Genomic DNA, 14567 nt, shown 5'->3' with positions numbered 1-14567 from the left:
ACCCTATGCTTGCATGCAAATAAGCTGCGCAGCAGCCTAAAGCTCCGCCCATTTGCAAGTGCGCAAGTGATCCAGTCCCTAATGCAGATGAGCCGAGCCTTGTCGAAGACTCCGCCTTGCGCGCGGCGCCCGCGCGTGCGCAGTGGAGGCGCCGCGCAGGGGGCCGGGGCGACCTACGCCCCGCCTTTTGCTCCGCCTTTCGCAGGATTGCGTGGTAGCATCTTTGTCCCGCGCAGCCTTCTACCTTAGCCTCGAGGCAGGGGCGGGGCAATTGTGGTTTCGAGACCCGGCATGCCGCTGGCGTGGCTGCGCATCCTGGGCAGTAGAGCGGGCTCGGCGGTCTCCCGGCCGGCCGTCGCTGAGTGTGCGGCAGCGGCAGCAGCGGGAGCCGGAGGGTGCGTGAAAGGAGGCCTAGAGTGGACGCTTGGCGGGGTCCGAGGTTTCAGAAGCGCTGCGGTAGCCATGGCCCCGATCAAGGTGACCGTTGGCCCAGCCAGGCCTGACCTCTTCGCGGCCCCCCCCCCGCCCCCCGCCTATTTCCCCAAGCCCCTTCGTCCCTCTTGTCTGGGGGAGAGTCACCCTCTTTCTTACCCTCCGGACCCCCTCCTGGGACAGTCAAGGCTTTTGAGCCTTCCCCTCATCTCCCTTCCGCATCCACCTTGGGACACCAGTGTTGAGTCTTCACCATTTTCAGGAGGTTGAGTACCATGGCTTCCCACCTTATGGAACCATCTCCTTTACCCTTTTCAATCCCCACATGTGCCCTCCTCCATGCCTTCCCGCCCCCATTGCACTCCTCTCGTGGCTAATTCCCACGCTTCTGAGTTTTTCACCCTTCTCATCTTCTGGAACCATCCCCAGCTCCTTGGGACTCCCCTTTGCCCCACAGTCTTCTGAGATCTCCCCCCTCCTTCTGCATCCTACAACCAACTGCTGGGTTTCTCAGAGGCACTCCCCTCACCCCTGACTTTCCCCCCTTTTCTCTACCTTTTCTGGCCCCATGAAGCCCTCACACACTCCCAGGTAGACTGATCCCTCCCCCTTCAAGAGATTCCTTCTTTTATTCTCTACCCTCTGGATGTAGGAATCTGCACCCCACTCCCCAACTTTCCCACCTTCTGCTGCCTTCCCTTTTTCTCTTCTTGAGGGTGGGACACTCAGCCATGGCCGGGATCCCCTCCCTCCATGTTGTCAGGGCCTCCTCCCCACCTCCTCCTGCCCATCTACCCCAGTCCTTTCCTGTAACTCAGGTTGTTTACTCAACCTCTTGCGACACCTGGAGAGGCCTCTCGCTTTTTCTGTTGTCACCAACTGGCCCTTAAGAGGAATAGGGCCACCTTGAAACCTGGAGCTTGTGGGGTAACCAGGTGGTTGCTGGGAAGGGACCTCTGGAAGCTCTGACAGGGTTGGACTTTCCCGCTGGGTGTCAACCCTGGCTCCACCGGACCAGGCAGGGCTACTTGGCCCTTTGTCCGCCATCCACCATCCGCACAAAGGGCCAAGGAGGCACCACCATCCGGGTGCCTCCTGCAGCCCCCCCCCCCCGACACCTTACCTTGGTGTCATTCCCTCTAGGTGGGAGATGCCATCCCATCGGTGGTGGTATTTGAAGGGAATCCTGGGAACAAGGTGAACCTGGCAGAGCTGTTCAAGGGCAAGAAGGGGGTGCTCTTTGGAGTCCCTGGGGCCTTTACCCCTGGCTGTTCCAAGGTGAGGGCTGCCCTTCTGGGGCTCAGCAGTTGGGATCTTGTGTACATGTTTGTATTGTTCATTAGTTCTTTACATAGTCCTGGGGTAGCTTGTACCAAGAGGATGTAGATGACGTGACAGTTAAAAAACCGTTATTGGGTTTTTGAAAAAATAAGTTGAGGCTGTGAACAGATACCAGGAATGTAGGAGAAAAGGTGATGCAATGAAATCCAACACCTCTCATTGATCCTGCTGGGTGACAGGCACAGTGGAAGGGACTTGGGACTTGGGTAAATGAGACATAGTCCTGCCCATGGAAAGTGCATGGTCTTGACCAAGGAACACTTAAGTTTGGATCTGAGCGTCCTAGTGGCCAAGGCAAAAAGGAACTGTGGCTTACACAGTTCTCATTGTCTGATCAAAGCTGTTGAAGTAGGGAAGTGAGGAGGGCCTAGAGATGAAGGGTAGGCTGAGGAGCAGAGGCAATTGTCCATCTTCTGAATCTTTGTTTCCCCTCCCCAGACCCACCTGCCAGGGTACGTGGAGCAGGCTGGCACCCTGAAGGCCAAGGGGATCGAGGTGGTGGCATGTCTGAGCGTTAATGATGTCTTTGTGACTGAAGAGTGGGGGCGAGCGCACAACACAGAAGGCAAGGTGAGGTGTGGGTCCTGCGGGGTATCAGGGGCCAAGCAGGAGATTTTTCTTGTGACCTTACTTTCTCCTTAGGTTCGGCTCCTGGCCGACCCCACTGGGGCCTTTGGAAAGGTGAGTGCACCCGGCCCCCCGGCCTCCATCTTGGAAGCAGGGACTTGGAGGGACATGGCCAGTGTGGGGACCAGCCAGGTCTGGGAGTTCCTGACCTTTCCTTTGCTTCTCCTTTCAGGAGACAGATTTGTTACTAGATGATTCACTGGTGTCCCTCTTTGGGAATCGACGGCTGAAGAGGTAAAAGCAGGAGGGTTTCCTGTGCGGTTCCCCTGCTACCCCACCTGTCTCCATTCCCAGCCTCCAGGCCCAGGCTGTTGCAGCTGGCCCCGCCCTTCTTTCTGGCAGGTTCTCCATGGTGATAGAGGATGGCATCGTGAAGTCCCTGAACGTGGAGCCAGATGGCACGGGCCTCACCTGCAGTCTGGCCCCCAGCATCATCTCACAGCTCTGAGGCCTTGGTCCCAGGTGTACTCCTTCTGTTCTTGCCTATTTCACCTGCCCAGCCCTGGGCAGAGGGCCCCAGCCTAGCCTCAGCTGGGGCTACTCAGTTGGAACTTCGGCCAGATTTCTGTAATAAACACTTCTGGTTCATGTCTGTCTCCTTGATTTTGAATTCCTGCTTTTCTCAGGGCCAGGCCTCATTGACAGTCAAGCTGTGAGGGTAGTGGGCAGGTGCTGAAGGGGGGACTAGTAGGGGACCCTGATTTAACTTAGGAGGTAGAGAAAGTCCTTTGAACGAGGTGTTATGAAGCCTCCATCTGCAAGCTGAGAAAGGGCCAGTGGTCTGAAGAGTGAGGGAAGGAGCAGTCGTGCAGGGGGAGCTCACCTGGGAAGGCCCTGGGCAGACCTGGGCTTGCCTAGGGCCCGTGACCTTTTGCATCCGATACCTGGGTGATGGATGATCTCATTTTGACTGTAGACCTCAGGGTAGAAACTTTGTCCCAAGGCCCCCCCGACACCTGGGCCAAACCTCAGCCCCACCATTCTTTCAGATTCTGCTGAACCCCTTCTGGGAGCACCCAGATCCCAAGAAGGGCCCCTGGCCACGTGGGACCATCTGATGGGCAGAAGGAGCTCCATCCGTGGAGGCAGTGCCGGTTCAGTCCGGGGGCTTCCTGGGAGCAGAGTCTAGGTGAGCTGTAGAGGGGAGGAGATGCTCGTGAGACCTGCCCAGTGGGTGTACTGTGAGGGGCTGGGGGTCAGGGAGGCCAGCGGGGCTTGGGGCTGAGGTCCATGGCTGTCTGCAGGCCCTGCCCCCTTGAGCCTCTGCCTCTTGTCCCTGGGAAGCCCTGTGTCTGGCAGCAGACAGTGATTATTAGACACCTGCCGTGTTGAGGAGCTCACAGCCTAAGGGAGGCAGGTACTCGAGTTAAACTACAAATCCTCGCCACGACCCTGTGGGATGTGAGCTCTTACTGCTGTTACGGCACAGAGAGGTTAGGTAGGTAGGCCTGGCTCACCCAGCCACTCCAGAGGAACTTGGACTTGGCCCCTGGAAACTTGACTCACGTGTGGCACCGACCTGCCATGTGCCCTGTGAGCACCAGGCTCCGAGGGGCCCTCCCTGCCCTGCCCGGCCATCTGTGGAGGCTCAGGGCAGGTGCAGAGCTGCCTAGGGCAGGCTGAGAGGTCTCAGAGGTGGTCAAGGAAAGGCCTCTTGCAGGACACAGCCCTTGAGGCGGTGGGACCAGTGCTCCAGATGGAGGGAGCAATGTGACCATAGGTATGGAGAGTGGAACAGCCCCAAGGTGCTGCAGCGCTGGGGCAGCTGAATGAGAGGATGCTGGGAGGGCAGCCCTGTAAGCTGCTTACCTTTCACCCTGCGGGCCCCTCAGGCCAGTGAAGGATGCCTGCAGGGCAGCGACAGGTCAGATTCCTACCTGGGCTCCCGTGTGGACGTAGAGCTGGAGCGGGGCGAGCAGGGGAGAGGCCAGTGCGGGGCAGGATTGATGACCGAGTGATGTCCGGGAGGTGGGTGCTGGGACGGGGGGACCTGTGGGTGTTGGAGGGAAGGGTGAGTCCAGGGGACCACTCGGCCGGAGGTCTAAGGGGTGGTGTCCCTGTGGGTGGGCCCTCAGCAGGGGGCCAGCCTCCCTGCAGGGGTCCCAGGTGCTCAGCCTGCCTGAGATGGCTGGCCCACTGACCTTTGTCCCTTCGGTTCTCTCCCACAGTCTGTCACCCCTCAGGGCTCCTGAGCTGGGGTGGGGCAGGGGGCTGACCACCCCTCCAGCTTCCCAAGCCCTTGTAACCTGTCCCTGCCAAGCCCTGGGTCACAGTGCTGTCCTGGACCGGACGGTGGGAAGGCCCTTTCTTTCCCGGACACCATCTCTCAGTCTTCGCATCATACAAATGAGGAAACTGAGGCGTATGTAGTTTCCTCCGTGGTCACCTGTGCGCACACCAGGGAGTGGTTTGGAACCCCTGGGACCCAGGTGGAGGGAGCATGAGAGTCAGCAGCTGGGTGTCTGCTGGTGTAGATGGCAGGTCAAGCGGGCCCCCTGTGGGCTGGCACCCTTATTCCTCTTCCCAGCAGACCTTGTGCCACTCTGGCAGCTCCCCACTCTCAGGACAAGCCCAGTCTCCATGCATGCCACTCAGCTGCCTCTGTTCCTCCACTCCTGGCCTCATGTCTGGGCTGGCTGAAGTCCAGTGAGGCCTCTGAGAGGAAGTGTCCCCTCCAGGGTCCTGTTGCCACTATGAGGGGCTTCCAGGGCCGGGGTGGCCCCTTCGGACGGCATGATGGGAGCTCGGTGTGGGTGGAGGCGGGCCTTTGGCCTCAGTGGCCCTGGATGCTGGCCGTGTGGCTCAGCTCTGGTGTGGTGGGTGTCCTGTGAGCTGCTCCAGGTGCTGGAGTGGCCGAGATCAACCATCTCATGGTAAGAGCATCTGGCAGATCTCCACCTGCAGGGCGGACAGGTCAGATTTCAGGCCTATAGATAAGGGCAGGCCAGGCCACGGTGGCCTAGACCAGCAGGTTCTGGAGGCCTGAGGCTACACGTGACAGAGCACTGTACGTGACCTGCCTGGGCTGTTGGTGGCCTAAAGACCAACATTAGAATCAATCAACCAACCCTCAAACATTCACCCGACACATCTGCAAGTAAAACTCCCCGGCATGTCCTGACCTGCCCAAGGCCACAGCAACTTCTACCTAGAAGGTCAAGGATTTTGCTCAGTATCAGCGATTCTGAGCTTTTTCTGGGTCAGAAATTCTTTTGAAGTATTGCTAAGAGCAATGCCCCTTTCCTTAGAAAATGCATGTTTGAATACGTGTGCACACACATGGACACCTACATGCTCTTTAAAAGTTTCAAGGAACTCCCAAAGTCCTACCAGAATTCCAGGTGAGCCCCGTCCCTGACCTGGGACGCATCATAGCAGAGCGGGGTTGCCAGGCCTCGGGCTCAGACCACCAGACTGTGAGTCCCAGCCTGCTACTAGGGAGCTGGGGACCTTGGGCGGGCTATTTGGTTTTCCTTGACCCCGCTTCCCTCATCTTTAGAGTGAGAATAATCCAACTCACCTCATAGGGTCATTGTGGGGAATGCATGAGACAGTTTACGTAAAGCGTTTGGCGCAGTGCCCAGCACTCAGTAAGTGCCCAATACACGGCTGGAATAAAAAAGAAAAAGAACCCCCGCTCTCCACCATGCAGCCTTCTTGTTGGCAGGGAAAGAGCTAGGAGTTAGGAGAGAGGCCAAATCCCAGGCCTGTCCTTGATGATTCCCGTTCTGTGCCCCTCTGGGCCTCAGTTTCCACATCAGTATAATGGGGCTAGTGATTCTCTTATCGTCCAATGTCTCTAGGCTCCCAGGATCTCCTTATGTTGTCCGGCACCCAAAGCCTCACCAGACGGAGCTGGGAAGACATCTCCAGGGGAATCTTTGTCATCTCCTAGAGAATCAAACCCGGGCTTCTGAGAGCACGAGAGGGCTGGAAGGGGTCCCAGCATTTCTGGCCTAGACTAGGCTTGGGCTCAGCCATGCAGGCACCATGATTGGGAGCCCTGGAGGCTACTGGCCCCAGGAGGACACACCCTGCTGGTCTTGGTTTGGGTTTGGCTGCACAGGCATAGAGGAGTGACAGCAGAGAAAGTGTGTGTGTGTGTGTGTGTGTGTGTGCGCGTGCGTGCGCACGCGCGCGCGTGTGTGTGTACATACATGTATTTGTATAACTTCTAGAGAAGTTTGGGTAGCGTCTGTGTGAAGGCACAGATTTTTGGTGCTAATAAACATGCGTATTGATCTGTTATGTTAATATTTGCACCAACTCTGCCTGCTTGAGCTGGGAATCATATTTTTTTCTTAACACAGGTAAGGTGCCCTGCTCAGGGTAGGGAATGTGGGAAATATTCAACATGTGTTTTGGGAAGGAGTAAAAAGTGCAGAGAGGGAGACAGAAAGCTATCTTCTCTCCAGCTTCTTGGATATTGGTTCCCATTGTTCCAGCATAAACTTGACTATAGCGGTTCTTAATTAGAACTAGACTTGCTGACACTTCCCTGGTGGCGCAGTGGTTAAGAATCCACCTGCCAATGCAGGGGACACGGGTTTGAGCCCTGGTCCGGGAAGCTCCCACAGGCCGCGGAGCAGTTAAGCCCATGTGCCACAACTACTGAGCCTGCGCTCTAGAGGCTGCGAGCCACAACTACTGAAGGCAATGAAAACTAGCCCCCGCTCGCTGCAACGAGAGGAAGCCCCCGCGCAGCAACGAAGACTCAACGCAGTAGAAAAATAAATAAAATAAATAAATTTAAATAAATAAATAAAAGTGAACAAGTCAGTGTTTTTTTTTTGTTTTTGTTTTTTTTTCAGTACGCGGGCCTCTCACTGTTGTGGCCTCTCCCGTTGCGGAGCACAGGCTCCAGACGCGCAGGCTCAGCGGTCATGGCTCACGGGCCCAGCCGCTCCGTGGCATGTGGAATCTTCCCGGACCGGGGCATGAACCCCTGTCCCCTGTATCGGCAGGCGGACTCTCAACCGCTGCGCCACCAGGGAAGCCCAAGTCACTGGTTTTTAGTCTATTCACCAAGTTGTGCAGCCATCGCCACTACTAAGATGGATTTTTTTTTTTTTTGGGCTGCACCAAGGGGCGGGCGGGATCTTAGTTCCCCGACCAGGGATGGAACCTGGGCCCCCTGCAGTGGAAGCGCGCGCAGTCTTGACCGCTGGACCGCCAGGGGCGTCCCTCAGGTGGATTTTTAATCTCAGTGACTTCTGCCAAGAGGAGGCTGTTGCTGGTCTCGCCCGGCACTGCGATGCGTGTGTGCGTGCCCCGTGTGCTTGTGAAGACTCATTCGGACTTCCGGGGGCTCCGCTTCCCACAGTCACATCAGTATCTTGCATCCCGCGGCTGTTTCCTGAGAGTCATCTCTGCGCCAGGCACGTGCGGGGCTCTGGGACACAGCAGTGAATACGCTGGGCACGGGCCCTGCGGGCGCCACGGGTCTCCCAGCCAGGGCAGCGCCAGCGCAGCTCTGGTCCCACCTCCATGCGCTCCCAGGCTAGTGGGGGCGCCAGACGCCGCATGAGTGCTTACAATCAGCGTGGTGAAGATGTGAAGAGGAAGCACAGGTTGGTCATTTGGGGTATCACAGAAGAAGTACCCTGCCCACTACCCCACCCTCCCATGGGGGAAAGGAAGGGAGAAAAGGACTTCTGGCTGCGGCCGAGAAATGAATAGGTGATAGCCAGGTGAGCAGAGGTGGAAAGTGTGCTCCAGGTGGCGGGAACAGCCTGTGTAAAGGCTAAAGGCGAGGCAGATGAGAGAGTGGACTGAGCAGCCCAGATGAGGGCAGAGAGAGGATTTTGTCCACAAGCCACGGCACGATTGGCTTCTCCTGGTGGACATCTGGGTTTGTCCACGATTTGGCTACGGGCAGCTTCAGACACATTTCTGATTTTGTTTCCTCTTGGGCTTCCTCCTCAGGGCGTGTTCCCAAATGCTGAGAGTGCTTGGGTCAAAGGGCGCTGGTGGTTTTACTGGTGTCTGAAAACCCTGAGGCCGTTTTAAGGACCATCAGGGATATATGCATGTGCTCCTCTCCCCCTTTCCCCTCAGTGAGCCAACCCGAGTTTTACCTTCTGGATTTACTTTTTGCTTGCTTAATGGATTTTTTTTTTTTGCGGTACGCGGGTCTCTCACTGTTGTGGCCTCTCCCATTGCGGAGCACAGGCTCCGGACGCTGCAGGCTCAGCGGCCATGGCTCACGGGCCCAGCCGCTCCGCGGCATGTGGGATCTTCCCGGACCGGGGCACGAACCCGTGTCCCCTGCATTGGCAGGCGGACTCTCAACCACCGCGCCACCAGGAAAGCCCCGCTTAATGGATTTTTAATGGTACCTCAGAGCTGTCTTTGATGTGTGTGTCTTTAATTATGAGGGAGGCTAGCAACCTCAGGGCTTGGCACTGGGTCTCCCCATGCTTGCTAACTGGGCTCTGGGCTCCAGCCTTACCCTCCCAGCAGGCAGCAAAAAGGCAGTGGGGACCGCGGGAGGAGATGCAGCTCTCAGAGAGAGGACTTAGGTTTACCCTCATACCCCTCTGAGCCTCACTTTACTCATCTCTGAAATAGGAATTCTTTTTTTTTGTTTTTTTGCTGCACCACGCGGCTTGTGGAATTTTAGTTTCCTAACCAGGGATCAAACCCGGGCCCTTGGCAATGCGAGTGCAGAGTCCTAACCACTGGACCACCAGGGAATTCTCTGAAGTAGGAATTCATCTGTTCAAAACCATTAGTTCAGCTGCCACTGCACTCCAGCACTTCCTGGCTGTGTGGCCTGAAGCAAGTGACAGCCTCTCTGTGTTCAGTTTCTTCATCATAAAAGGGAGATGGTAATAATTGTACCTGTATTTTATGGCTGTAGAGGGGATTGAGTGATTAACATATGTGAAGGACAGAGCTGGCACGGGCAAGTGGTCAGCACACGGTGTCGGTGTCACTCTCATGGTTTCCTTGGCCCAGACCGCAGCCCTGGACGACTCCATGGCATCCCTGCCCTCACAGAGCTTCCACTCTAGTGGGGAGCAGATGAAGCGAACAAGGGAAGATGCAGAGTGGCTTAAGACTAAGAGGGGAGAAGGACTGGGGTCTCCTTTAGAAAGGGAAGATCTCGGACTTCCCTGGTGGCACAGTGGTTAAGAATCCGCCTGCCATGCAACAGACACGGGTTCGATCCCTGGTCTGGGAAGATCCCACATGCTGCGGAGCAGTTAAGCCTGTGCGCCACAACTACTGAGCTTGCGCTCTAGAGCCCGCGAGCCACATCTACAGAGCCTGCATGCTGCAAGTACTGAAGCCCGTGCGTCTAAAGCCCGTGCTCCGCAACAAGAGAAGCCACCGCAATGAGAAGCCCGCGCACCGCGACGAAGACCCAACACAGCCAAAAATAAATAGATAAAATTAAAAACAAAACAAAACTGTAAGTAATCTACAGGTTTATTAAAAAAAAAAAAGGGAAAATCTTTTCTGAGAAAGAGGCCATTAGGCGCACCAGTAGGGGGAGATGGAGCTAGATGGGGGAGGGGGTTGTGCACGTGTGTGGGTTGGAGAGGGTGTTCCAGGCTGGGGAACAGCAAATGTTGAGGTGCTGAGGGCAGAAGAGAGACTGAGGAAGCTGGAGCGGGTGTGAGGCTGGGAGGTGTGTGTGGGGGGCAAGGGTCAGGTGGCGAGCCTGGGCCGCTCTGCGGGGCCTGGGAGGTCATGGTGAGAGGCTGGAACTTGATTCATAGTATAGGGGGAAGCCACTGGAGGGATTTTGTTTTTGGCCACACCGCGAGGCATGTGGGATCTTAGCTGCCCCACCAGGGCTCTAACCCGCGCCGCCTGAATTGGAGGTGCGGAGTCTTAACCACTGGACCGCCAGGGAAGTCCCTCCACTGGAGGGTTTTAAGCACAGAAGGGTCATGAGTCAGTCAGTGTTTCCGAACACCTCCTTGGGCACTGGGTGGAGGCCACCAGGAGAAGGATTGGTGCCAGGGTGCCAGGCTCGGTGAGAGGCTCGGGGCGAGGCAGGGCCCCCGGGAGCGTCGGGGAGCCCTGGGGAGAGCAGAAAGGGAGAGCTGGCCCAGTGTCAGGTAGTGGCGGCTGGGCCGCACCGGGCTCTCTTCAGAGCTGGGCCCAGGCCCTGCAGGCTGCACCCTGAGGCCCTGGGCACCTGGCCCAGCACTCGGCAGATGGCCCTGGGCCCTCCCCTCCCTGGCTCTGGTTTCCCACCGCCTCCTCCCGCATGGGCAGCTTGTTGGGTTACTGGGCTGAGCATTTCTGTTCTTGTCCAACTCTGGCTATTTCCACCCCCAAATGGTAAGTAGGAAAAACACCCCTTCTCAGACACTTGGGTGGGGAGTAGGGAGTCCTTCAGACCCAACGCCAGAGGGTCAGGTGCCCAGAAACCCCTGGAGGCTGTTTTAGGGTTTTAGTTCTTGAGCCTGGGGCCCTGAACCATCTGGTTAGGGAGCTGGGCCCCAGCCAAGCCGCTGGGGTATCAGGTGGGGCCTGCCGCACGCAGGGAGAAAAAGCCACTCTCTGACTCAGGCCTGGTTGGTCCTGGACTCTGGTTGAACCCAGCTGCCACCTGCCCTGGCCTCCCTGGACTCTGCTTCCTGGAGCCCCAGAGCCTTCGAGCCCTCCTGCCCCAGGTCTTTGGGGTCAGACTAGGGCTACCTAGAGAATTCAAAACCAGAAGGGAAGTGGGAGCCCTTCCTGCTCCCACCCTGTGCAGCTGGAGAAGCTGAGCCCTGAGGTAGGAGGCTGCAGGCAGTTGACGACGTTGTCCATTTGTCTGTCTGTCTTTCTCTGCCTCTTGCCTGCCTCCTGAATCCACATGTTGGCAGCAGTGGGCACCAACACCCCCCACCCCACCTTAAAAACTTCCAGAAAAAGATCTCTGAGATGAGCAGTCATTATGGCACTGTAGGGATAGCAAAAGATGCAAATGTTTAAAATCTTTGTCAATAAGAGACAAAGTGACGATGGGAGAGCGCACCGTAGGATACAATGTAGCTATTCAAGAGGCCAAGGCCAACGGTTCTGAACAGAAATGAAGCAGATTGTGAAATATATCTCAAAGCGTGGAGGTGCACACGTAACGTGTGTGTGTGTGTGTGTGGGTGTGGGTGTGGTTGCAACCACTTGTGACAGACTTGGGCAGCTGCAGCTCAGGAAGGACACAGAAAATGCTAACGGGCCATGGCATTGGGGACTGGGTTTGGGAGTGAAGAGGGGAAGACTTGATTTTTTCTCTATATCCTTAGGCACTCTTGACATTTTTTTCTTTCTTTCTTTCTTTTTTTTTTTGCGGTACGCGGGCCTTTCACTGTTGTGGCCTCTCCCGTTGCGGAGCACAGGCTCCGGACGCGCAGGCTGAGCCAGTCATGGCTCACGGGCCCAGCTGCTCCGCGGCATGTGGGATCTTCCTGGACCGGGGCATGAACCCCTGTCCGCTGCATCGGCAGGCGGACTCTCTCTCGACATTTTTGATCATGCATCTGAACAATTTTTTTGAAATAAATTTATTTATTTATTTTTGGCTGTGTTGGGTCTTCATTGCTGTGAGTGGGCTTCCTCTTTGCGGTGGCTTCTCTTGTTGCAGAGCACGGGCTCTAGGTGTTTGGGCTTCAGTAGTTGCAGCAGGTGGGCTCAGTAGTTGTGGTGCACAGGCTTAACTGCTCTGCAGCATGTGCAGACCAGGGCTCGGACCCGTGTCCTCTGCATTGGCAGGCGTTTTCTTAACCATTGTGCCACCAGGGAAGTCCCTGAACAATTTTTTTTTTTTTTGCGGTACGCGGGCCTCTCACTGTTGTGGCCTCTCCCGTTGTGGAGCACAGGCTCCGGACGCACAGGCTCAGCGGCCATGGCTCACGGGCCCAGCCGCTTCATGGCATGCGGGATCCTCCCAGACTGGGGCACGAACCTGTGTCCCCTGCATCGGCAGGCGGACTCTCAACCACTGCACCACCAGGGAAGCCCCTGAACAATTTTTTAAAGGAAAAAATCTAGCCTAGGGATAGGGACCACTGCCAGCCCCTGAGGAACATCCCTCAATAGTTAATTGAGCCTCGAAATCCCAACATCTTGGGGTCAGCTGATGAGGGAGCCCCTCCCCAGCCTCCTCCCCCCGCCCGCCCCCCGAGCCTCCCTCTGCCTGACTCAGCTGAACCAACTCATAGAACCAGATTGAGAGACTGAGGTGCAGCCGGGCATGTCTGGAGTGACGAATGTGAGAGCAATCAGCAAGAGCAATGGGGCGACACGGCCCAGGCCTCCGAGGAGGCTGGAGGAAGGGTGTGACTCGGAAGCCACGGAGCAAGGCAGGGGCCCCTGGCTGCTGGGAGGTGAGGCCCTGTCACCACTCTTCGCTAACCCAGAGTGGGTTCTCCGGAGTACTTCCTGGGCTGGAATCCCGAGGTAGGGGGGGATGGAAATAGGTGTAAGATTCTCAGAGTCCAATCTGGATGGACCCTTGATATTATTAATACTAAAGATAATAAACTGGTGTCTGGTGTCTAAAATTTGGGACCACACTAGGGACCATTTCATGAATGCTTCAGCCGGGCACCAGCTTGTGGAATCCTTGTAACAACCCTTTGAGAGGATTATCTGCATTTCCAGATGCTTCTAGGGAGGCTTAAACAACTGGATATGCTCTTCTGCTAACAACCCTGCGCAGCTTCCTGTTGCCTGGTCAGGCTACCACTTCAGAGCTGTGTGATTTGGGGCAAGTTCTTAACCTCTCTGAGTCTCGGTTTCCTTCTCTATAAATTGCAGATAACCCATAGTCCTTATTTCATAAACTAGTCCTGTGCAAATAAGTTAGTAAGTGTAAAGTGTTGGTAACCAGGACTGGCTCATGATAAGCCTGGGTTTGCAATATTGCCCCATCTTGCAGCAAATCTAAGATGTCAACGATTGTAAAAGACGCCGCTAAAGAAAATGCCACTAAAAGAAGAATGCTGCCAGTTAACTATGTCCCAAGGCTCTTTCATCACTAGACTCTTTATTTTCTACTTCCCGAAGGAGCTCTTTTTTTTTTTTGCGGTACGTGGGCCTTTCACTGTTGTGGCCTCTCCCGTTGCAGAGCACAGGCTCTGGACGCGCAGGCTCAGCAGCCATGGCTCACGGGCCCAGCAGCTCCGCGGCATGTGGGATCTTCCCGGACTGGGGCACGAACCCGTGTCCCCTGCATCGGCAGGTGGACTCTCAACCACTGCGCCACCAGGGAAGCCCCCGAAGGAGCTCTTTTTGACTTAGACATAGATTCTTATCATACATAATTCTGATGCACACATAAAAAGGAAAATATAAGCAAAAGAAATAGTTTACGCTGTTCAGAAAACTCCTTCACATTTGGAATCCGACAGAGGCGCGATGTCTGTATTTCCCTGCCACCCACTCCTGTGAGGCATCAAGAGTTCGGTGCTCCCCTCCGAAATTCATAAGACAACCGGAAACCACCGGCAGCCATCAGAGTCCCAAGCCAACTTTGCAGGACCGCAGCGCAAGCCGACTCTGATTTCTGCTTTGGGAGTGTTGCTGACAAGTCCGGCTCCTCTCCCCCGGGAGCTCCCACTCTTTGGGGCCTGGGGTTAAGAGCGCTCCGCTCTTGTCTCTGGGGTTTTCTCCCAGCTGCTGACGCCCTTCCGGCAGGGTTTGATGCTTCTGAAGTATCGGCACGTGCAGGCAATGACAATGACGTCAGGACTGTTGCTGGCTAGCCAGCAACTCTACCATGTAACCTGACTTTAGCGATTTAAATGTGAGAAACAAAGTGTCTGGGAATCGATGCAACATGAATAATTTCTGAACGTTACACGGGCCATGCTTCCAGCTGCCACAGAACGCTTGCACGTTCTGCTTCGGCTGCTTGAAATGCCCTTCCTTCCTCCCCACTTTGCCTAGTTTACCCAGTTATCCCTGATCTCAGCTTCATGGTCATCCCCCCACCCCACCCCCCATGCCTTTCCTGATCATCCCACTGACGTCAAATCCCTTCCCTGTCAATGCACCTAGTACAGCTGCAATGTTACATTTTGGGTGTGTGTGTGTGTGTGATTTTCTGCGTAGCTGTCTCCCCAGTGTACTGGGCATACCACGGGGGCAGGGACTATGTGGCTTTTTACCACATCTCAGTACCCAGCAATGTCCCACACAGAGCCCAGTAGTGAGCAGTGGGG

General features: G+C 55.9%; 1 protein-coding gene across 1 annotated transcript; it reads left to right on the top strand.

Moving 5' to 3' along the window:
* Window positions 1-186: 186 nt before the first annotated feature.
* On the top strand, window positions 187-2982 carry PRDX5 (peroxiredoxin 5). Its single transcript, XM_079928156.1, has 6 exons — window positions 187-477; window positions 1576-1710; window positions 2212-2343; window positions 2416-2454; window positions 2573-2634; window positions 2743-2982. Exons 1-6 carry the CDS (start codon window positions 292-294, stop codon window positions 2846-2848), a joined length of 660 nt encoding a protein of 219 aa, XP_079784282.1. The 5' UTR covers window positions 187-291; the 3' UTR covers window positions 2849-2982.
* Window positions 2983-14567: the final 11585 nt, after the last annotated feature.

The sequence above is a fragment of the Stenella coeruleoalba genome (genome assembly GCF_951394435.1).
Source record: "Stenella coeruleoalba genome assembly, chromosome: 8".
NCBI lineage: Eukaryota > Metazoa > Chordata > Mammalia > Artiodactyla > Delphinidae > Stenella > Stenella coeruleoalba.
Note: the sequence above shows the minus strand (reverse complement) of the source record. Positions and strands in the feature narration are given on the sequence as shown.